At 45.0% G+C, this 23,849-nt stretch overlaps 1 protein-coding gene across 1 annotated transcript in view; it reads left to right on the forward strand.

Annotated features, from left to right (window-relative positions):
- The first annotated feature begins 4,567 nt into the window (after positions 1 to 4,567).
- Positions 4,568 to 23,849, forward strand: part of PYGO1 (pygopus family PHD finger 1) — a 28,880-nt gene continuing 9,598 nt past the window's right edge. Inside the window, exon 1 of the mRNA XM_089667879.1 lies at positions 4,568 to 4,888. Within this exon, the coding sequence (XP_089524005.1) occupies positions 4,861 to 4,888 (28 nt within the window). The 5' untranslated portion in view covers positions 4,568 to 4,860. The remainder of the gene's footprint in view (positions 4,889 to 23,849) is intronic.

The following is a 23,849-nucleotide window of genomic DNA, read 5'->3' on the forward strand; positions in this document are numbered from 1 at the left end:
ATGGGGACAGTTGATATAAGGGGGCACTCTGATGGGGATGGTTGATGAAAAATGAAGCAGTGTGAAAGCAGCCTATGGGTTCGTGCACACCACATGCGTTCAAGCAGAAGATATAAAGGGGCACTCTGATGGGGATGATTGATGTAAGGGGGCACTCTGATGGGGACGGTTGATGTAAAGGGGCACTCTGATGGGGACGGTTGATGTAAGGGGGCACTCTGATGGGGACGGTTGATGTAAGGGGGCACTCTGATGGGAATGATTGATGTAAGGGGGCACTCTGATGGCAACAGTTGATGTAAGGAGGCACTCTGATGGCGACGGTTGATGTAAAGGGGCACTCTGATGGGGATGATTGATGTAAGGGGGCACTCTGATGGGGACGGTTGATGTAAGGAGGCACTCTGATGGCGACGGTTGATGTAAGGAGGCACTCTGATGGCGACGGTTGATGTAAAGGGGCACTCTGATGGGGATGATTGATGTAAGAGGGCACTCTGATGGGGACGGTTGATTTAAATGGGCACTCTGATGGCGACGTTTGATGTAAATGGGCACTCTGATGGCGACGTTTGATGTAAATGGGCACTCTGATGGCGACGTTTGATTTAAATGGGCACTCTGATGGCGACGTTTGATGTAAATGGGCACTCTGATGGGGACGGTTGATGTAAAGGGGCACTCTGATGGGGACGGTTGATGTAAGGGGGCACTCTGATGGGGACGGTTGATGAAGAGGGGCACTCTGATGGGGACGGTTGATGTAAGGAGGCACTCTGATGGCGACGGTTGATGTAAAGGGGCACTCTGATGGCGACGGTTGATGTAAAGGGGCACTCTGATTGGGACGGTTGATGTAAAGGGGCACTCTGATGGGGACGGTTGATGTAAAGGGGCACTCTGATGGGGACGGTTGATGTAAGGAGGCACTCTGATGGCGACGGTTGATGTAAAGGGGCACTCTGATGGGGACGGTTGATGTAAGGAGGCACTCTGATGGGGACGGTTGATGTAAAGGGGCACTCTGATGGGAATGATTGATGTAAGGGGGCACTCTGATGGTGACAGTTGATGTAAGGAGGCACTTTGATGGCGACGGTTGATGTAAAGGGGCACTCTGATGGGGATGATTGATGTAAGGGGGCACTCTGATGGGACGGTTGATGTAAGGAGACACTCTGATGGCGACGGTTGATGTAAAGGGGCACTCTGATGGGGATGATTGATGTAAGGGGGCACTCTGATGGGACGGTTGATGTAAGGAGGCACTCTGATGGCAATGGTTGATGTAAAGGGGCACTCTGATAGCAACGGTTGATGTAAAGGGGCACTCTGATTGGGACGGTTGATGTAAAGGGGCACTCTGATGGGGACAGTTGATGTAAGGAGGCACTCTGATGGCGACGGTTGATGTAAAGGGGCACTCTGATGGGGACGGTTGATGTAAGGAGGCACTCTGATGGGGACGGTTGATGTAAAGGGGCACTCTGATGGGAATGATTGATGTAAGGGGGCACTCTGATGGCGACAGTTGATGTAAGGAGGCACTTTGATGGTGACGGTTGATGCAAAGGGGCACTCTGATGGGGATGATTGATGTAAGGGTGCACTCTGATGGGACGGTTGATGTAAGGAGGCACTCTGATGCCGATGGTTGATGTAAAGGGGCACTCTGATGGGGACAGTTGATGTAAAGGGTCACTCTGATGGGGACAGTTGATGTAAAGGGGCACTCTGATGGGGACGGTTGATGTAAGGGGGCACTCTGATGGGGACGGTTGATGTAAGGGGGCACTCTGATAGGAATGATTGATGTAAGGGGGCACTCTGATGGCAACAGTTGATGTAAGGAGGCACTCTGATGGGGACGGTTGATGTAAAGGGGCACTCTGATGGGGACGGTTGATGTAAGGGGGCACTCTGATGGGGACGGTGGATGAAGAGGGGCACTCTGATGGGGACGGTTGATGTAAGGAGGCACTCTGATGGCGACGGTTGATGTAAAGGGGCACTCTGATGGCGACGGTTGATGTAAAGGGGCACTCTGATTGGGACGGTTGATGTAAAGGGGCACTCTGATTGGGACGGTTGATGTAAAGGGGCACTCTGATGGGGACGGTTGATGTAAAGGGGCACTCTGATGGGGACGGTTGATGTAAGGAGGCACTCTGATGGCGACGGTTGATGTAAAGGGGCACTCTGATGGGGACGGTTGATGTAAGGAGGCACTCTGATGGGGACGGTTGATGTAAAGGGGCACTCTGATGGGAATGATTGATGTAAGGGGGCACTCTGATGGCGACAGTTGATGTAAGGAGGCACTTTGATGGCGACGGTTGATGTAAAGGGGCACTCTGATGGGGATGATTGATGTAAGGGGGCACTCTGATGGGACGGTTGATGTAAGGAGACACTCTGATGGCGACGGTTGATGTAAAGGGGCACTCTGATGGGGATGATTGATGTAAGGGGGCACTCTGATGGGACGGTTGATGTAAGGAGGCACTCTGATGGCAACGGTTGATGTAAAGGGGCACTCTGATAGCAACGGTTGATGTAAAGGGGCACTCTGATTGGGACGGTTGATGTAAAGGGGCACTCTGATGGGGACAGTTGATGTAAGGAGGCACTCTGATGGCGACGGTTGATGTAAAGGGGCACTCTGATGGGGACGGTTGATGTAAGGAGGCACTCTGATGGGGACGGTTGATGTAAAGGGGCACTCTGATGGGGATTATTGATGTAAGGGGGCACTCTGATGGGGACGGTTGATGTAAATGGGCACTCTGATTGGGACGGTTGATGTAAAGGGGCACTCTGATGGGGACAGTTGATTTAAGGAGGCACTCTGATGGCGACGGTTGATGTAAAGGGGCACTCTGATGGGGACGGTTGATGTAAGGAGGCACTCTGATGGGGACGGTTGATGTAAAGGGGCACTCTGATGGGAATGATTGATGTAAGGGGGCACTCTGATGGCGACAGTTGATGTAAGGAGGCACTTTGATGGCGACGGTTGATGCATAGGGGCACTCTGATGGGGATGATTGATGTAAGGGTGCACTCTGATGGGACGGTTGATGTAAGGAGGCACTCTGATGGCGACGGTTGATGTAAAGGGGCACTCTGATGGGGATGATTGATGTAAGGGGCACTCTGATGGTGATGGTTGATGTAAGGAGGCACTCTGATGGCGACGGTTGATGTAAGGAGGCACTCTGATAGGGACAGTTGATGTAAAGCAGCACTCTGATGGGGACGGTTGATATAAAGGGGCACTCTGATGGGGATGATTGATGTAAGGAAGCACTCTGATGGGGATGATTGATGTAAGGGAGCACTCTGATGGGGACGGTTGATGTAAAGGGGAACTCTGATGGGGACGGTTGATGTAAAGGGGCACTCTGATGGGGATGGTTGATGAAAAGGGGCATTCTATTGGTACTTTCATTAACATTAATTTATAACAAGAAAACATGCCATAAATCAAGACACAAAGGGCACAGTACAGGGGGAGTCAGGATGGCGCACTACAGGGGGAGTCAGGAGGACGCAGTGCAGGAGGAGTCAGGATGGCGCACTACAGGGAGAGTCAGGAGGACGCAGTGCAGGAGGAGTCAGGAGGACGCAGTGCAAGAGGAGTCAGGAGGGCGCAGTGCAGGAAGAGTCAGGAGAACTCAGTACAGGGGGAGTCAGGAGGGCGCAGTACAGGGGGAGTCAGGAGGGCGCAGTACAGGGGGAGTCAGGAGAACGCAGTGCAGGAGGAGTCAGGAGAACGCAGTACAGGGGGAGTCAGGAGAACGCAGTACAGGGGGAGTCAGGAGAGCGCAGTACAGGGGGAGTCAGGAGAACGCAGTACAGGGGGAGTCAGGAGGGCGCAGTACAGGGGGAGTCAGGAGAACGCAGTGCAGGAGGAGTCAGGAGGGCGCAGTACAGGGGGAGTTAGGAGGGCGCAGTACAGGGGGAGTCAGGAGAACGCAGTACAGGGGGAGTTAGGAGGGCGCAGTACAGGGGGAGTCAGGAGAACGCAGTACAGGGGAAGTCAGGATGGCCAGTACAGGGGGAGTCAGGAGAACGCAGTCCATGGGGAGTCAAGAGGGTGCAGTTTTGGGATCAGGAGGACACAGTCCAGGTTCTGGGACCCTGACCTGGGCCATCCTGGGACAGCCTAGTAAAAAGTGTGACTGTCCCAGCAAATCCTGGACAATTGGCAAGAATAATGTAATGTAATCTCTCCTGGGGCCCCCATGCACCTGGGGCCCCTGGGTAGTGCCCATGCATTAAGAGAGCCCTGAAGCTAGAGCTGGCCCTGTCCAGCAGGTAGGGATGCTCTGCTCAGGTGTGTGAGGGGAGCAGGGACATTGGTGGGTATAGTTTGCACTTCTAGAGCTGGAAAGGTGTTCTGGGGACGGTTTATTTGGCGGGAAGTCTATTAGGTAAACAGAAGGAAACGAGTTGCCATGAATGTGACCTCCTGTGTATTCCAGCACATTGATCATGTTCCCTAGTGACCCCCGGGGAGCGGCGCGCCCTGTCTCCAGCAGGTGGCGCTCTGTCGGAGGACGGCTCCCGTGTGGCTGTTCGCACACGTTCTCCAGGGCTGTGAGGAGCCGTGTCCCGGTGTACACCCCGGCCGGGGAGGGAGGCACACGCTGAACTCTATGGTATTTCCTGTGGCCGCGCCGTAACACGCCGAGGCGGCACTCCTCCGAAAGTTTACAAAGTGCTGGGAGGAGGAGGAGTTGGGGAGACGAGTCCTCCAGACAGGTCCGAGCTCTTCCGGCTCCATGTGTGTCTTATGTCCGCAGGAAGAGCACACTGCCCGCTGTGAGCCGCTCCGGGGCCTAGGAGGACACCCCCATGGAGAAGTCATTGTGGGACAAGGCAGGTAGGTCTGTTCTACAAGAGTCCCTGTGTATCACCAACTATTACCGCTCTTTATTTCCAGCTGTATACCATGGTGACCGGAAACCCCCAGAGGAATGACATGGGGTCACCATGGGGGACACTCATGGAGGTAGGAAGTGACTGCAAAGAAGCTGCAGAGGATCAGCAGCCCTGATATACTTCTTTCATCCTTTTCTATATTATAATTGAAGTGGCACTTAGCCTGGGTTCATACTGGTGCGGGGAATTGCACGACATTCCTATTCAAATCACAGGTGACTCTTTGCAGTGCGATTTAAGTTCATTTTGTATGGTTCAAATCGCACCACATCCACATAAAAGTGCATGCACATTTTCTTTTGTTTTTTTTTTGCCACCCTGGAATCAGATCGCATGGATGTTCACCCATGCAGTTCGATTAATCCAATCGCAGTGTGTTTTGCACACCGTTTTTGGGGTGTCGCTAACCAAAAGTGGTAGTAAACTCGTGTGTTTTTTATTTTACCTACTGGTAAGCTTTTAATAAAACCTCCTGCACTGACAGGTGGCAGTGATTGGGGCTACACTGATTATCAGTGTCCTGATGATCAGTGTAGATGTCCCCTCTGAGGAATGCCTCTTACTGGCTCTCCTCCCGAGCTGTCATCGTGAGGAGAGGACTGCCGATAACCGGCATTTCCTGTTTACGTGCAGTCAGCTGTGATTGGACACAGCTGATCTAGAGCCTGTGTCATCGGCTCTTTACTGCAATCTTTGATCCACTGTGTCCCTGGTACACAGCACATCACCGATCACCGCGCGCCCCCCGGGGTCACGCATGCAAAGCTGGAGTGAGAGGACGTCATATGATGTCCTCCCAGAATGAGAGCCGTTGCCTGTTCGTCAATTCCTTTTATGGCGAGAGGGAGGTGGTTAAAGTAGAACTAAACAGAAAACTTTTTTTATTTTTTATTTTTTTTCGATAGAGCAAGGGAGGGTTACAACCAAGGGCGGACTGACCATTTGGAAACTCGGGCACTGCCCAGGGTCAGTAGGGGGCCCCATGAGATGCCCCTTTTTCATAGGCTTTTTTGAGTTTGGCCAAGGACACAGGGACCCCATGATCCCCTGTTGCCCGGGGGCCCCATGAGTTGTCAGTCCGCCCCTGGTTACAACCCGTCATATTTTTTTTTTTCACCATCTGTGTCCCATTGTGGAGATTTCCCTTCAATTCCTTGTCCCATAGCCAAACAGGAAGTGAGAGGAAATCCCTGCAAATGAAAGGAATTCCTTGGGGACCCCCCAGGTCACTAGAACTAGTGTCGCCATTGGAAGATTTCTCTTATAGTAATATTCTGGGGACAACCCAAAATTTGGGGTTTTCATTTCACTTTAGAGATGAACAGGACAAAGAGAGAGGGGGAATCTCCTTAACTGGGCACAGACTGCAATAAAAACTGACATGGTTTATAATCCCTCTACACTCTAGCCCAAAAAAAATAAATAAATAAATGCTTGCCTTTCGTTATACTTTAACATTGACACCCAAAACGGTTCTCATGAACAAAGTGCAATTGTGATGCGGTGTGGGAAATGCACAAGAATTGCTGCCAATCCTGCCCCGCATCAGTGTGAACTTAGGCTTGGAGTTCATTTAGCTGTGTGGTTGGGGGGTGGTAAACCATTCACGGTTGAACTACTTTTATGCTGCCTGCCTACTGCCCTCCTTAAGTTTAAGTTGCAATAGGCATCTGATTGGGGGTGTTTACTTTGGGCCCACAGCAAAGTCCAGTTGACAGGCAGAAAGGCTGCCAAACTCAACACATTCAGGAAAATGGGGAAGCGGTTCAAACGCCCCACATATACATGCAAAGTGTACGGTTGCAGCTCGTTTGTTGGCAAAAATAGGGTTAAAACAGGCAGTGAAGAGGTGTCACATCACTTCCTCATAGCCTGTCAACAGCCTTTGAAGCGCGATCAGAATGTGGATCATGATTTAGATGCATGTCTAACTCGACAGACAATTTATTATTTTCTATTTTTAATTGAGTAAGGGAGGGTTATAACCCCTGTCAGTTTTTTTTTTTTTTTTTTTTTGCCTTTGGGGAGATTTCTCTTCCTGTTCCATAGCCAAACAGGAAGGATCCATTCACACCAAGTGTGGTGGGACTGTGTTGAACTATTATTACAGCGAAATCCCACCACACCTACACCAGAAGACAACGTGAACGAACACTGTACATCCTCCCCCAGTCTCTGCTGTACTTCATTCCTTGGGTGACGAGCTGTTAGTGTCAATACAGCCAGTGCAGGTATTTGAAATCTCCGCTTTTCTCCCTCTTCTTCTTTCTGGGACAGATCAGAGTGATCCTGATTGGTCAGCACCAGCACAGAGTCTTTGATCTGTCCAAGAAGTACTACAGAAAGCAGAGAGAGAAGAACGAGGATTTCAAATCCTCACAACACTCTGCATGGGCAGAGACCTCTTTCTCACCATCCACGGAGGGAAGTACAGCTGGCACAAGGAGGGTGTAGCATGTTAGTTTATCTATTTTTTCTGATTTTTTTAATGGTTGAACTGGATGGACTTTTGTCTTTTTTTCAGCCAGACTAACTATGTAACTCTGTCAATGTAAGTAGCTGCTCTGGAAGCTGACAATTGCTGTAGTAGTCAACACTGCTACAGTGATCACTGTGATCTTCCCGGTTCTGTGCTGAGCTGCTGCAATTCTACACACTGACCACAGGGATTCACTTGCTTGGACCATTCCCAGAACAACATATTTTAGTCAATACGAGGCTTTGTACAAGTTAGAGAGGATGGACAGTGACGTCACAATATCCATCTTTTCTAATCACAGGATGCCTTGTATCTATTAAACACAAAATACAAGGTGTTCTGTGAATGGCAAGTGACACCCCCCTCCCCCCTTCCTTCCTGTGCTCAGCGTGTAGCATTAGACCTGGAAGATTGCAGTGACCACTGTGGTAGCACCAATTACGATGGTGACTGTCAGCGGCCCCTCGGGCTCCATTTACATCTATGCACATACGTTTAGGGCTGCCTGTTTATTTCAGTTGTCTGCTATATTTATAACAATCGCTCAAAAGAAGTGTGGGCCCATTTTTTTTTAAATCTAGTATTGAGCTACAATGCATGGCAATGCCTTGTGGTGCAGAGCAGCTGGTCATGTGATCCTGCAGCACTGACTCCCCTGTGTTGGAGAGCTGCAGGGTAGAGGAGGGAGTGCTGGTAGTGGCTGGACCATGGGGGCCTGTGGGTAACATCACAGCTCCTGGAGTTTTCAGCCATTGTTGAACACTTCATGTCATGTGTGCTGGAGCTGCAGGATCCCTCCCCCTACCTCTCTAACACAGGGGAGCCATGTTACTGTACTAAAATAAGGTAAGTATACAAAGCTTTATTACACAGGGTAGGCTGTATAGGTATGGGGAGGGAATATTTACCCCTAAACATCTGGATAAAAAAATTTATTTAGCAAAGAAGATCTATTCCACATTAATAATTATGCTATCAAAGTTAGTGTGTGCTCTAAATTGCCTCCAGCATTTTCCCTGTTTCTTCTTGCTGGAGACTGTCATTTTGCTGAAGCCCAGAACCCCTGAGCAGCAATAAATCTTTAGGCTGTCAACAGATCAGCCTCTACATTTTGAGTAAAGTGGTGAAAAATAGAGAGCAACTGAGCATGTGCAGAGTAGAGTGAGACATTACTGTGAGACACTACTGGATTTTAAACAATATAGGCAATTATTTTTAACTCCTTCATGCCTAAGGGTAAAACAAATGTTAAGGATGAAGCACAATTTTGACATGTGTTAGTAAAACCGTACATATTATCACAATTACTTTGTGCATCTAGGTGGTTTTACATTTTCTTTTTTTTTTCTGGTGGAATTGGGCTTTGGTGGTAAGTGGTAAACGGTATCTCCTGTGTTTTGTTTTGTTTGTTTTTTTTATTATTATTATTATTATAGGAAAATTGGCCCAAAATAGTATAAAAAATATATATTTTTTAAATTTACCTGTATATTTCTTGCTACTACCATAACCTCCCACCAAAGAAAAACCCAAAATAAATTATCCTGCTCCTGCTATCCTCCTTGGGATACCATATAGGTGTATGTTGTTGTTTGTACCTGTAGTACAGCCCAGAAACAGTGGTGCCTTTTTTTTCTTTTTCTTTTTTTTCCATCCTATCTAAAATACACTGATACTTATTAAAAAAAGAAAGAAATCAAACATCCTGCCCAAAAAAACACTGATTCTATCCTTTCACCCTGACCTTGATTTTTGACCCTGACGACCCAAACACTAACCCTGGCACTGACCTAGACCAAACCTTGAGCCTGGATTCACACTGAAGCGGTGCGGAATTTGCAGCGTTTTCTGTGCGAATTCCACCCCGTATCAGAATCGCACCCCGTTCATGTGAACCGCTGCAGGTGTGTATGTTTAGTTAACAACACCCCAAAAGCGGTCCACAAAAAGCGGTGCAATGTGCAGAATCGGATCGCATAGGTGTGAATACCCATGCGATCCGATTCTAGTGCAGACCCAAAAAAGGGTCCTGCACCTTTTTCATACGGTTCGATTTGAGCCATACAAAATGTATGGCTCAAATCGCACCGCACAGAATTTGCATGTGATTTGCACAAGAATGCACTGCGGTTCCTGTGTGAATCACCTGCGATGTACCACACCACATTAGTGTGAACCCAGCCTCAGATAGGGTTGTTTTTTGTATTTTACTTTATTACACAATGTTTGTCTTTTTTTTTTCCCCTCTCTGCAAGGAGAGAGATGGATACAATGTATCTCTCTCCTCCATTCAGAGAGAGAAAACTTGGGGGCAGGCTTCATAGTGACTTATCACTGTGATAGCCAATCAGAGGCTGTCACAGCGATCAGGTGACTTGGAATCAGGAGTTCTGGGTCCCAACCGTTAGTATGGGACCTGGGGCTCACAGTGAGACCCCCGTCTCTGTGCTAGGAGCTCGCCACAAGGCATGCTCCCAACACGAAGACAGATGCACAAATATGCGGCCCAACATAAAAAAGTTATGGAGGGCCGCATATTTGCGTAGGCTCGGCGCCAATTGGGTTAATGTTTTACATAGCTATACCTGCAAAGGGGGCTAGCCTGAAGTGATCTAGTAGGACTTAATTTTCTGACTAAAGTTCCACATTAACAACATTTTAAAAACAAATGGCACTGCAGTGCACCTGCGGGAACACATAACAGTTTTATGCACCAAGGAACATGCATGGACTTCACACGCATTCCCACATCGCATAAGTGTGAACAGGTTCTCAAGAATGATAAATACTTAAATCGTTCCAAAGTAGAACAATGTACGCATGTAACACAGATCATACCTGGAGTTCTTCTGTAGCATCTTTGCAGCCACTTCATGTTTACATATGTACTGTTGTGATGGCTGCCTGCTATTTCTCAAGGTGAGTTTCCTGATGGTGAAAAGAGTGGACCATGTCTCCATCATGTGAGCTTATCTGACCACTTATGTGTACTCGTCATCTCAAGTGTGATAGGGTGACAATGTAGAAGTACTGGGAGAAAGGGACAGAATGGTCACCCCATAACAGGAAGTGCTTCACAGGTCCTTGATGACAAGATCATGTAGTGTTATTTTCGTGAAAGCGGCAGAATTATACCTGTTGAAAATGAATTTTAAAAGGCCATTACAGTTAAAGTGGTTCTAAAGGCTTGAATTTATTTTACCTTGGGCCCTTTTCAGATGAAGGATCTGATCAGGTCAGGCTGTCTGTTTTTCAGGTGGATCTGATTGTAAATGGATTTGTGTCTGTACTCTCCTACCTCCAATCCAGTCTGATCTGCTTAAGGTGTGCAGAGAAGGCCTCAGCCCTTCTCTTCCTTGCAGGAATTGGAGGAGCAGAGGGCCGTTGTCAGGGTCCCTACTGCAGAGATTGGCAAGGGCTTCTATTTACACATCTTTGTAGTCAGAAGCCCTCAGGAATGTACAGACTTATTCTGATCCACAAGCCCTGGAACGGGACCAATCAAATACAAAAGATTACGTATGGATTAGATTTCTTCGGTCAGGTCTCTTCTTCCCTTCAACTGCTTTTTGGCTTCAATAGACCTAAAGGATGCTTACACGTTCCTATTGCGGAGGCTTTTCAGAAATTCCTTAGGTTGGCAATATGGGGCCCCAGAGAATTATTTCACCTACAGTTCGGAGCCTTGCCCTTTTGGGCTTTCCTCCTCCTCCTCCCAGGATTTTCACAAATCTCATGGCTCAGGCCCTGGTGTCTTTGACTAAGGGGAGTCTCGCTGGTGGCTTACCTGGGCGATCTCCTATTGTTTGCAGACTTGAAGGATCAGCTGTTGTGGGATATAACCTTGGTAATGAGACATCTGGAGAAGCTGGGCTGGTTAGTAAACTTGTCCAAGTCGAATTTGGTCCTGTTCCAATGGTGTACCTGGGCTATGAACTGGATTCCACCTTTCAGAAAAACGAGCCTTGCCCTTTTGGGCTTTCCTCCTCGCCCAGGATTTTCACAAAGCTCATGGCCGAGGCCCTGGTGTCTCTTCATCTAAGGGGAGTCTCGCTGGTGGCTTACCTGGACGATCTCCTATTGTTTGCAGACTCGAAGGAACAGCTGTTGCGGAACATAACCTTGGTGATGAGACACCTGGAGAATCTGGGCTAGCTAGTAAACTTGTCCAAGTCGAATTTGGTCCTGTCCCAAAGGATAGTGTACCTGGGCTACGAACTGGATTCCACCCTTCAGAAAACCTTTCTGCCCCAGGAAAAAATCCTAAAGTTGGACAGGGGAATCAGGCAGCTGCTAGGGAACCAGGCCGTGTCCCTAAGAGAATCCATGTCAGTAATGGGTCTGCTAACCTCGTCCATCCTTGCGGCGCAATGGGCAGGTTTGCACTTGCGTCCCCTCCAGCTGTTAATTTTGGATGTGTGGGATCGCCACCAGGTGTCTTTTTAGACTCCTTGATACAGGTACCCCCTGGGTGTAGAGGACCCTCTGGTGGTGGAGGAGGTCAGCCAATCTGACCCGGGGCTGTTATGGGCCTTACCCATCTCCAGGGAAATTGCAATGGACGCGAGCGCCAGGGGTTGGGGAGCGCACCTAGGGGGGTCCATGGTGCAGGGTTCTTGGCTAACAGAAGAGAGGAACAGATCCTTGAACTGGAAAGAACTCAAGGCGGTATCACGGGCCCTTGTGGCCTTCTGGGAGCAGCTATGGGGCCAGCACGTGCGGATCCTCTTGGACAACCCCTCCATTGTCATATATGTCAACAGGCAGAGAGGGACTGAAGCAGGACTCTGTGGTCCCTGGCCTCTGAGCTGCTCACCTGGGCAGAGACAAATGTAGCCTCCTTATCCGCTGTCCACCTGAAGGGGGATCTGAACCAGGTGGCAGACTTTCTCAGCAATAGGCCACTGAGGGAATCAGAATTGGTGCTCAATGGGGACATCTATCAGGCCATCATAAGGGAGTGAGGATCTCCATCCATCGATCTTTTTGTGTCAGGCCAAAATACCAAAGTTCTAGTTTTCCTCTCTCTAAACCGGTTGGATGGGACGTTGGCAGTGGATGCACTAGCGCAGCGGTGGGACTTTCCCCTGTGTTATGCCTTCCCCCCAGTCTCCTTATTGCCAGCAGTTCTGAGGAAATTCAGATCAGAGCGAACTTCCCTAATCCTGATAGCCCCCCGCACTGGCCCCGAAGAGCTTGGTTTTGGGCCCTGACCGTCTACCCTCCTTGAATATTGCCGTGCCAGGAGGACTTGCTGACTCAGGCCCTGGTCCTATTTCCCCAGGTAGACAGATGGAACCTAGCGGCCTGGTTTCTGAGGAACAGCTGCTGAGGAGCAAAGGGTTTTCAGCTAGGGTAGTATCCACTCTCCTAGATAGTAGGAAAAAGGAGACCTATTCTATCTACCTTAAGGTCTGGTAGCTTTTTAACAGATGTTGTGCGCAGACTTCCCTGGAAACACATAGCTTAGTTTCAGTCCTGGAATTTTTGCAGGCGGGAGACAACAAGGGGCTATCGGTGAGTACGCTGAAAGGCCAAGTGTTGGCTCTTAGCATTTTCCTGGAGTCCCCCTTAGCCAGGGAGGATCTGGTGGCTAGATTCTTTATATCCTTGACCAGACAGAGACCTGTAAGAGGCTTTTTCCAAAGTGGAACCTGACAATGGTACTTATTGTGCTGACGGGACCCCCGTTTTGAACCTCTGGATTCAAGTTCCCTCAAGATCCTGACCCTCAAGACAGTATGCCTGGTAGCGGTTACTACAGCGAGGAAAGTGAGTGAGTTGGAAGCCCTGTCAATCAGAGCCCCCTTGCTCCAGATTTTTGCGGATAGGGTGATGTTTAGGACGGACCAAGCCTTCTTACCCAAGATAGCCTCGAGATTTCATCGAGGCCAAGAAATTACTTTACCTTCGTTTTGTTCTAACCCCTCGTGTGACCAAGAAAGGAAATTTCACACGTTGGATGTTAGAAGATGTGTTCTTTATTTGGATAGGTCTAAAGAGATCAGGAAGTCTGATTCCCTTTTTTTTTTTTTTTTTTTTCTTTATAGTTTTCAGGAGCAAGCAAGTGTTGTAAAACCTCTAGGTGGCTGAGACTGGCAGTTAGACAGGCATATTATATTGACCGAGGGTCTGGAAGTCCCGGAGGGCATCGTGGAGCACTCCACCCGGGCCATGGCGGCCACATACGCTGAGCTGGATGGTGCAACCCCGGGACAGATCTGTAGGGCTGCTACCTGGTCCAATTACAGCACTTTTGTTAACCATTAGCCGCCCGGCCAATGGCTGTTTGGCGGCTTGAAATGTGCTCCTGTATTCCGGGTGCACGCCATTTGGCGTGCTCCCGCGTTTGCGCGGTTGCAGAGCGACGCAGCAGTGCGATCTGTCACCGCCCGTGCACCTCGGACACGGCCGATGACAGATCCTAGTACCGGCTCCCGTTGCCGGTACCATGTGACCTGCTGTGACCAATCACAGCAGGTCACATGACAGTTGTATACAATGGATGGCTTCATTCATGATGCCATCCATTGTATACTAGTGCCTAGCTGTGAATGGTCACAGCTAATCACATGCACATGTCATGTGATTAGCTGTGACCAAATCACAGCTAAGCACAAAAAAAAAAAAAAAAAGCTGAATGAATCGATTTCGTTCAGGTAAATGCTTGCTTATAGCAAAGTAATTCTTTGCTATAAGCAAATTGTGTAAAAAAAAAAAAAAAAATACTGATCACTTCCCCAAAGTAGTACAGTGTTACTATGGTAACATTGTACTATTTTGGTCATAGTAAAATATGAAAAGAAAATCTTAAAAAAAATAAAAAAATGTAATAAAAAATTAAATATAATAAAAAAAAAAAAAAATATATATATATATTTTTTTCATACTGTCACCAGTCAGTGTCGCTGTTCACCGCCATGCCAGTTATATGATGACGCTGTACTGCACTGGTGACAGTATGTAAAAAAAAAAAAATAGTGAAAATAATTTTTTTAATTTTTTCATTTTCCGAAAAATTATGACAAAAAAATACAACTTCAAAAAACTCGCAATGCCTCTTATGAAGTACGTCGGACTGTCTACTCTGCAAAAAGGGGTCATTTGGGGGATATCTGTACTGTTCTGACATTCTTGGACCTCAAGATATTAGATTGGCTGTCAGTACTTCAGGATTGATCAATATTCAGATCTATACCATAGTTTGTGAACTCTATAACTTTCCTACAAACTAAAAAATACATCCTAATTTGGGTTATTTTCACCAAAGACATGCAGCAGAATACATCTTGGCCTAAATTTATGAAGAACAATTATTTATTTGTAAACTTTTATAACAGAAACAAAGAAAAATGTGGTTTTTTTTCAAAATTTTTGGTCTTTTTTTGTTAATTTAGCAAAAAATAAAAACCCCAGCGGTGATTAAATACCACCAAAAGAAAGCTCTAGTTGTGTGAAGAAAATGATAAAATTTTAGTTTGGGTACAATGTTGTATGACCGCGCAATTGTCATTCAAATTGTGAGAGCGCTGAAACCTGAAAAATGGCCTGGGCAGGAAGGTGTAAAATTGCACGGTATTGAAACGGTTAAGCATTACAGACGTGACCTGGTTTTGGTAGAAGAGCAGGCCTTCGGACACAAGGTTTTACAAGCTGTGGTCCCGCCCTAGGTGTAAGTGCTCACAGATCCTCTCGAGGTGCTGTCCTGAAAGATGGGGACGGGAAAAAGCAAAGTTACACTTACGGTAACACCTTTTCGAGGAGTCTTTCAGGAAAGCGCCAGTTACCCACCCTTTGTAGCATTTGGTTACATGGTACGGTTCTTTTTTTTTTTTTTTTTTTTTTTTAACGGAAGAAAATAGGGTTTTCTTCCATTGAAATAATGGATGTTAATGGATACGGACATTAGAAATACATGGGTGTCCGATTTTTTTTATCCGTAAACGAACAGGTGAAAAACAGACATACGGGAACGCCCGTGTGAAAGAGGTCTTAAAAGTAGCTGCAGCCGCCGACAAACTGTAATTGCAGTGTACAGGCTCACTGGCCACAGCTGTCTGCAGTCCCAGCCACAGGAATCGGTAGTTTCTTGCTGCTGGGTTTCGTAGTGTGTCTAAACACCCATAGGAGCATTACTGACACCCAATAATTCATTCTCACTTGATCTGCTTCAATGATAGTGATATTAAACCCCCTTTTTATACTGTTAAAAGTGGAACTGAAATCAGTATTAAAGCAAAAATTTATTATTGCAGCTTACCAATCTTTAGATGTGATGGCTGCATTAGTTTCCTTTTTTGGGCTTTCTTCTATTTTCATCTGATGATCCAACCAGCAAGTCTGTTGTTTTTTACAGTACAAACGTCAGCAGAATGTATTAATTAACAAGGACATTTAACAGTAGCAGGGATGATTATAATGATCACATTTTACTTATTCATGTGAGACCTTTATCCCAAAAGGAAAACAACTGTGTGCTAGTAGTTCTAAATCTGCTAGTACATTTAGCACAACCCTTCCCCCCAGACTGAAAATGCTGGTGTCTGCTGTGCCTCCTATGCTCACTCCTCCAGAGCTATGTCTCACTTATATAGGATGTGTGTTACTGGCCAGATCACCAGGTGAAAACTGGAAAAGCCAAAGAAAATTGCTGCAGCTGCTACATCTAATGATTGGTAAGTTGCAAAAAAAATAGATTTTGGTTTTGGATTTAAAACTACTTTATCCCCCTGTGCTACCTCTGCTTCCCACTGATCACTGGGATAAAAAAGAAAAACCTTTTCTAAATCCCTGTTTTCATTTAACATAAGCTGGCGTCATATGATTATCCCACACTGGGTTCTTTTCCTGCTGCTGGGGTCCTTTTTCCAGGCGTCCACATCACTGCCTGCGTGACATGGACGATTTTCATTAGCTGTCAATCTGAAGGGTTTTTGTCAAGATCCAGAAGACTACGGATGTCAGCCTGAAGACAGCCAAGAGGACCGTGCAATAAGGATTAATCTGTGGACTTGGTGGTCCCTGCAGGTGAGACGGTGTCAGTGAGGGATCCGTATGGGGTTCAGGTGAGTATAATTTGCTTTCCCAAGTAAGAAAATCTAGACTCCTAACTGGGTAGGTGGAAATGAGGGATGGTAGGGAGTTTTTGCCTAGAGTTGGCCTTTTTAGGTTAATTCAGTATAAGAGGTTTTAGTTATAATAGAGGATTTATATAGCGCCAACAGTTTGCGCAGCGCTTTACAAAATGAAGGTAGACATTACAGGTACAATACAATGTGGTACCAGAGGAAACAGCGGGCCCTGCTCGTTAGAGCTTACAATCTAGGAGTAAATATTTCTGAGGCACAACATCTACAGAAGATCAAGACGTAGTAATTGTGGATAAATATTAAAATGGAATACTTGATATTCTAGAATTTAGGGCAATAGAAATCCTGGAAGTTAGCAAGCCTAACAAAGTGAGACAGCCAGTGCCTTACTTCTCTGAGCCTTGCAGTTTCACAGGCAGAAATGGCCATGTCTTGGCTCTGATTGATCTATTTCTAAGCTCCTGTCGCCTCAGCCTTGAATTCTCTATAATAATGTAGTTTTGACATTTACTTTGCTGAAGATAACTTGAGGCTTGATTGTCTTTACACACATGGCAAATACATGACCCCTTTAGTGTACTCTCGAATTTTCCTAGCTGCACATAATGCCTGAGTTTTCTAGGAAATGTACTCACGTCATCTGTCTTCGTGACCACTAATGAATCTGAATGAATTGAGAAAGTGTTGGATTGCTTTTGAAAAACACAAGGCTATCTCAGTGAATATGGCCATAGTACATTTCAGTTGAATGCGGACTTTGCTTGCATCATACCCATGGAGAAGAGAGAGGTGAAGTTCTGAATTCATCAAAAAAACAAAAAGCCACCCAAATAGATACGGTAACCATATCTTAACTATATCTCCAGTTCACTTAAATACAAGTGTGGATTATAAACCTATTATATTTGTACACAGAAAAAAAATGGCAGTTGACTAGTGCAAAACCGCCTGCAAAGTGGTTAATTGAAATCCCAAGCGAAGTAATATTGCTTACAAAAACTCAATGCAATGTTCTATTTATTAGATCACGTAGATCATAGGTTGACATTAGCATGGTGAACATGTTGCAATCATAATAAAATCAGAGAATGAAAACAAGAAACCGGCATCCTCAAATCTAGCTGTATGGGCAAGAATGATCCATATGAGGCAATGGAGTTTCCTTTCTGCATACATCACAAGTAAAGTTCCATATAGTACATCCTAGTGAAGGGAAATTCTTCTTAAGCTGTTCCTTCATGGATAACACAGTAAGACTGGATGAACTCCTGGGGATCAAATCATGGAGAAAATGATGAATGCAGGGGAAACATGGGATAGTCACTAGTCATACACTGGGCAGGATGCACATACTCAGATAACCTAGAAGAGCTCTCCTTTACCTTCTTTTGGGCTGTGCCATCATGAATATATAAGAGATGTAAAACCTTCCTGGGTAACCACCCCAATTGGAAATGAATGCACAGTAGTGAATGATTCTAAAAGTGAATAAATGTGAACAATAAACATAGGATTTCAGTGACACCAAACGTAAAAATGAAAATGATATATATTACCATAGAAGAGATCAGGAAAATTCCTTCTCACTGGGATTGAGACCAAAAATTCCTATGTGGTGAATAGGGGGGTGGATATCCAGGGTTTCCAAAAATTACTGTTATAAGAGAAATAGTGCGGTTCCTGTAGGTGTATGTGAGACTAGTATCCCATATCACTAACCGTTTAAAACCTAGTATATTATATATACCAGCTAGAGTCCAAAAATTTCCCTCATACTAGGGCTTTAGGCAAACCGCCTACATTTGGGATATAATTCCTGTTTAAAAATTGCGGTCTAAAGTGACTCAGCCAGACTATTACTTGCCACCGATGGAAGTGAGCTGTGTCTATTAAATCGCCAGCATAAGACTCCTTATAGCGGTTGCCTCGTCATATTCTATTGTGCCTCGTGCTTATCTAAGATGGAGCTGCATCTCGTGCTTCTTCCCTCCTCGTGGATACCGCACCCTATGAAGACGCCGAGCGTGATGTCATTACGTTGACGCGTTTCGTCCGCCAATCATCTGAGACTGTCAGAACTGGGAGGGGACTAATCCATTGCCTTTTATATAGTGCTTTAATTGCACTTTAAACCACTTACATCGCCCGCTTGTGTTGAAAAAACATCACTACATTAAAATCAAAATCACATAGAAAAACATATGATTGTTGAAGAACATTAAGGAAAAGGCCGGGTTCAAAATAGAATTTCTCAAGATAGTGTTCAAAATGAATTTTAGAATTAAGATATATTCCCATATTGTCAAGTAGTAATGTGGGCATATTAAATCCAACAAATTGTTACTAGTTATTCAATTCAAGAAAACCTTTAAATTCTGTATTTAAGCCATATGGCAATAATGTACCAAGAGTGTAGATCCAGTATTTTCTTTCTGGAGGAGTACTTTATCAAAGTCACCCTGCCTTGCAGAGATATTCAACAGGAAAAATCCCTTTACTTTCAGACCATCTGTTCTTCCCATGTGAACCTCCCTAAAGTGTTGGGCTAGAGGATTTTCTCTCTCCCTTTCATTTCTATTTTTATTCCCACTTCTAATATCCCTCAAATGTTCACCAATTCTGTGTCCTTTTAGTTTTTCCTATATAGATCTTTTTACGTGGGCATTCTATCATATAGATTACTACTGGAGCAGTTGATGAAGTTTTCTTATTTGAAATACTTGAGATTTATCTGCATTAAAAAAAGTGGTCTGTTTTTTGTACAAAGGGGCAGATTTGACAGTGACCACATGGAAACATGCCTATCGCCTTGTTATTCCTTGTTAACCAATTGTCTTGAGGAACCTTTTGGAATTCCGACTGAACCAATAAGTCATTCAAATTAGAAGCTCTTTTAGCTACCATTAGTGGCCTTTCTCCCACAACTTGTGCTATTCCTGGGTTCAGGGTTAATAAGTGCCCATGTGAGTTTAAAACCCTTCTAACCTCCTTCCACTGTTGTCCAAATTTTGTTATAAATCTCACTGGCTGATTCAGTGATGTATCACCTTTCTTAGGATTTATATTATTATTTTATCTCTAGTTTTGTATGAAGCTTTTTGTTTGGCCCTTCCTAATACTCTATGTGAATATCCTCTTTCTCTGAACCTTTGATAGAGCTGAATAGATTCAGCTCTATATTGGTCCTTATCTGAACAATTTCTCTTGATTCTCTGAAATTGACCAATTGGTATATCTTGTTTGAGGCTCTCAGGATGGTAACTTGCAGCATGTAAAAGTGTATTTGCTGCTGTCTCCTTCCTGAAGTTCTGAATTCAGCCTTGGGAATCCAAGAAAGGAGGATTTTTTTTTTCCTTCTGCTGTGCTGGAAATATTGGAACTCTCCTAAAATAGAACTGAAGGCAAAGTTAAAATCCCTGTCTGGTTTTAATGCTATCTGTGTTCATTGGGGAGATTTCTTATTACTACCTGTCCCAAAGCCAAAACAGGAAGTGAAGGGAAATCCCTCCAAAGTCAGGGAATTCCTGGTTGTCCCCAGAAATAGTGTCCCCATTGAGGATTTCCCCCTCACTGTTCTGAGGATTTTCTTTCACTTTTAGTGATGACACTCAGCGGCACAAATACAGTGAATCTCCCTAAAAGGACGCATAAAGCAATAAAAACCTGACAGATGTTCTAATCCACCTCCACTCTAAAATCTCCACATTAAGGGAAAAAAAAAGTAGTTTTGCCTTCAGTTATACTGTAAGGCGGGGGTCAGAAACCCATAGATCACGGCCAGGTGACTGGTATATCGCAGTCTGTGCTTGCTGACCCGCCATCCCAGAGCTTCAGAGTGCAATGCAGAGGGAATACTTGTAAAGATGACGCTGTAGTAGGGAGCAAGAGCCGCATAAGCCGATGCCTCCCATGTAGTGCTGGCTCCTGTCCCATGCGGAGTGATACCAACTGCACTCCACCTCTTATCCCAGCTAGCGGTCTCCAGAGTGGTGCCAGCAGCAGGAAAGAGGAGACCTTCAGGTCAGTGTAAAGGAATACACTGGGCATAATAGTATAGGGCTGCTTGCACACTGATGTGGTGCTGTTTACCCACACGGTGTGTGCAGTGCAGTGTACCTGCAGCTTTCCTGTGAGTTTGCTATGCTTAGCCATAGACTTCTATTATATCCTGTAGATTTGGTGCACTTTCTGAGAGCACACCAAAATTCCTGAATGCAGTTGCACTGCGCTGCACCCGTGTGAAAGCAGACTTCTAGGGCACTCAGAGCAGTAAGAGTTAATTTCTCACCACCTGCTTGAACCCTTCAAAATCATGCAGTTGTGGGGTGTTTGCAGAGTGGCCCCATTACTTAAATGGGTCGCGTCTGGCAGGCAGTAGCACCCACCCAACGTTACATGTGAACGAGCCCTAAGGGTGCTGCTGCCAGATGGAACTAAGGGCTCCGTTGCAAGTGCAGTAGGTGCTGCTACTCCTCTGAAAAGAGATCCGAGTGTGTTTTGACAGGTGTTGAGGAGGTGATATGTTGCCTCCTCATCACCTGATTTAAATCTGTGATTGCCATGCAATGCACTCGATTGTGACACAGTAGTACAGGCGACATTGTGCCCGATGATCTTTGACTTTTCCTATGTTGTTCAGGTTGATCTCCACCTTTTTAAGGTTGTCCACCCTTGCTGTAAAGCATATCTGAAATTCAAAACAAAAATTGAAAGTCCAAATGCAGTTTAGGTTTAAAGTGGTTGTAAAACTTACATTTAATTTGTTACACATTTGGGTGGAGTTCCACTTTAAACAACAAATGATATGTCAGAAGTCACAGGTAATTACATGATGAAATTGCTTGAAAGGATAAATATTTATGCAGCAGTCACAGCAGCTGCAAGATTATGTTGGCTTTGCATTGTAACTAATGCATCTGACATATGGGCCTGATTTTAGTGAATAAAGTGCTATGGCTCGCTTGTCTTCCAGGCTTATAGGAGCATGTGGATGTGTACAGTCAGATCTCTGAACCTATCTAGGCCTAGTTTATTGTGCACCTTACACATCCAAATGTTGCTTTTTACTCTGAAGAGGTGCACAAGGAAATGGGTTAAAATGAAGAATATTGTAAAAAATGCTTTGACCAGCTTAGTGTTTGTGCCAACAAAAGCAGCATGTGAAAAAAAAAAATGTTGGGCAATGGCATCAAATGCACCAGCATATAAAACCATGCAATGTCTATGGGCCACAGCAAGCATATCTGTGCATACATAGTGTAACCGTTCCAGCACAACGTTTTCTGTGAATGTTATATTTTACAGTCACCTTTGTGCTACATTTACGCTAAAACTCACCATACCACAATGTACTGTACATGACCTGACACGTGCTTTACTGGGCATTGTGGTGCACTGCCATTTCTCATCAATGGCCCCCCAAACGCGCCTATATGAATAATCTATATCACAGGGTGGAAATTTGTGAAAAACTACTTATCCAGGGACCAAATCGGTGCCCCAATCTACTTGTCCCTCATGGCAATCTATTTGTACTGATAAAAAATTAATTTAAACCCAAACTATATTTAAATCTGAGGTGCTGTTAGTAATGTCTGGGGCTTTTAAAAACCAAATTTAATATTTTTAACATTGCACTGTATATCTCCTCCTCCCCTCCCAGCCTGTCTCCAGCACTGCACCCGGGGACTAGCAGGGAGGGGAGAGACCTTGCAGTGTAATGAGCACCAATTGGCTGCTCGTCAGAAAAGGGGCATGTCGGATTTATCCTTGATCCCTTTCGTTGCCAGAGCCATTTTTGCGTTTTTTTTTTTTGCACGTTTAAAAATCATTGAAGGCCTGAAGTTTACACAAAACCCCCAAACATATATTTTCTGAAAGTAGAGACCCTAGAGAATAAAATGGCAGTAGTTCCAATTTTTTATGTCACATGATATTATCACAAAGGTTGTATTACTGCAAGATTTTAGTAAAAAACACACTTGTTAATTTCAGGGCACAAAAAGCAATAAGTTATCCACTTTTTTTGTAAAATATAAAGTCGAGGTTGCATCGAGTAAATAGATATCCAGCATGTCAAACCTTAAATTTGTGTGTGCTCGTGAAACCACAAGAAACTTTAGTGCCCTATATGTTCTATAGGCGATACTTTTAAAGCCCCTTATAGGTCATTGGTTTAGTGTTACGGAGGAGGTCTGGTGCTAGAGTTATTGCTCTCGCTCTGACGTGCGCGGCGATATGTAACATGTATTGCAATCAGTGTTTTCATGTGTAGGTGCCCTAGCACGTACTTTTAAATGTGCTGAGTGCATTCTACTTACCACATGACCTAGTCATTCCAGCAGCAAGAATCCACTGATTCTTGCTGAAGAAATCCTGCAGCCACATGTTTCTGGCCTTGTGAAGGAGGTTCTTAATGCAGGGAATGCAAAAAAAAAAGTAAAAATGTTGACTTTGGTACATTTTAAAATATTAAAGTGCTTCAAAAACCGTGCTTTTTTTCTGAGTTTGGCTAACATGGGGCAGTGAAAACCCCTGTGACATTATTTGTCTAATTTTGGACATTTTTTCTTCACTTTCTGTCCCGGAGACAAAAGTGAAGGGAAATCCCCCACTGGATAAATGCCCCCATTGAAAGTTTTACCCTCTCCAGGTGACATACTTGTAGATCACCTGAACAAAGAGAGAAGGGTGTACAGCTGGTAAAATAAGTATTGAACACGCCACCATTTTTCGGTAAATATATTCCTAGAGGTGCTATTGTCATGAACTTTTTACCACGTCAGTAAAAACCCATCCAATCTATACATACAAAGAAACCAAAAAAAATCAGTTCAGGAATTAAGTTATGAGTAATAAAATGTAATGACACAGGGAAAAAGTATTGAACACGCTAACTGAAATATATTTAATACTTCATACAAAACCTTTGTTGGTAATGACAGCTTCAAGATGCTTCCTGTATGGAGAACCTAGTTACATGCTATGAACTCTGATCTTTAGTTCTTTCAATAGATTTTCTATTGGATTCAAGTCAGGTGATTGGTTGGGCCATTCTAGCAGTTTTATTTTCTTTCTTTGAAACCAATTGAGAGTTTCCTTGGCTTTTTGTTTTGGGGTCATTGTCTTGTTGAAAAGTCCACCCTCATTTCATCTTCATCATCCTGGTAGATGGCAGATTTTTATCAAGAATGTCTTGGTACATTTTTCCATTCATCGTTCCTTTAATAACATGAAGTTTGCCAGTACCTGAAGTATGCTGTAAAACAGTCCCACACCATGATGTTCCCACCTCCAATCTTCACTGTTGGTATGATGTCTTTGGGGTGATGTGC

The sequence above is a fragment of the Staurois parvus genome, unplaced genomic scaffold, assembly GCF_062004578.1.
Source record: "Staurois parvus isolate SC_StPar_1 unplaced genomic scaffold, SC_StPar_1.0 ptg000054l, whole genome shotgun sequence".
NCBI classification, from domain to species: Eukaryota; Metazoa; Chordata; class Amphibia; order Anura; family Ranidae; genus Staurois; species Staurois parvus.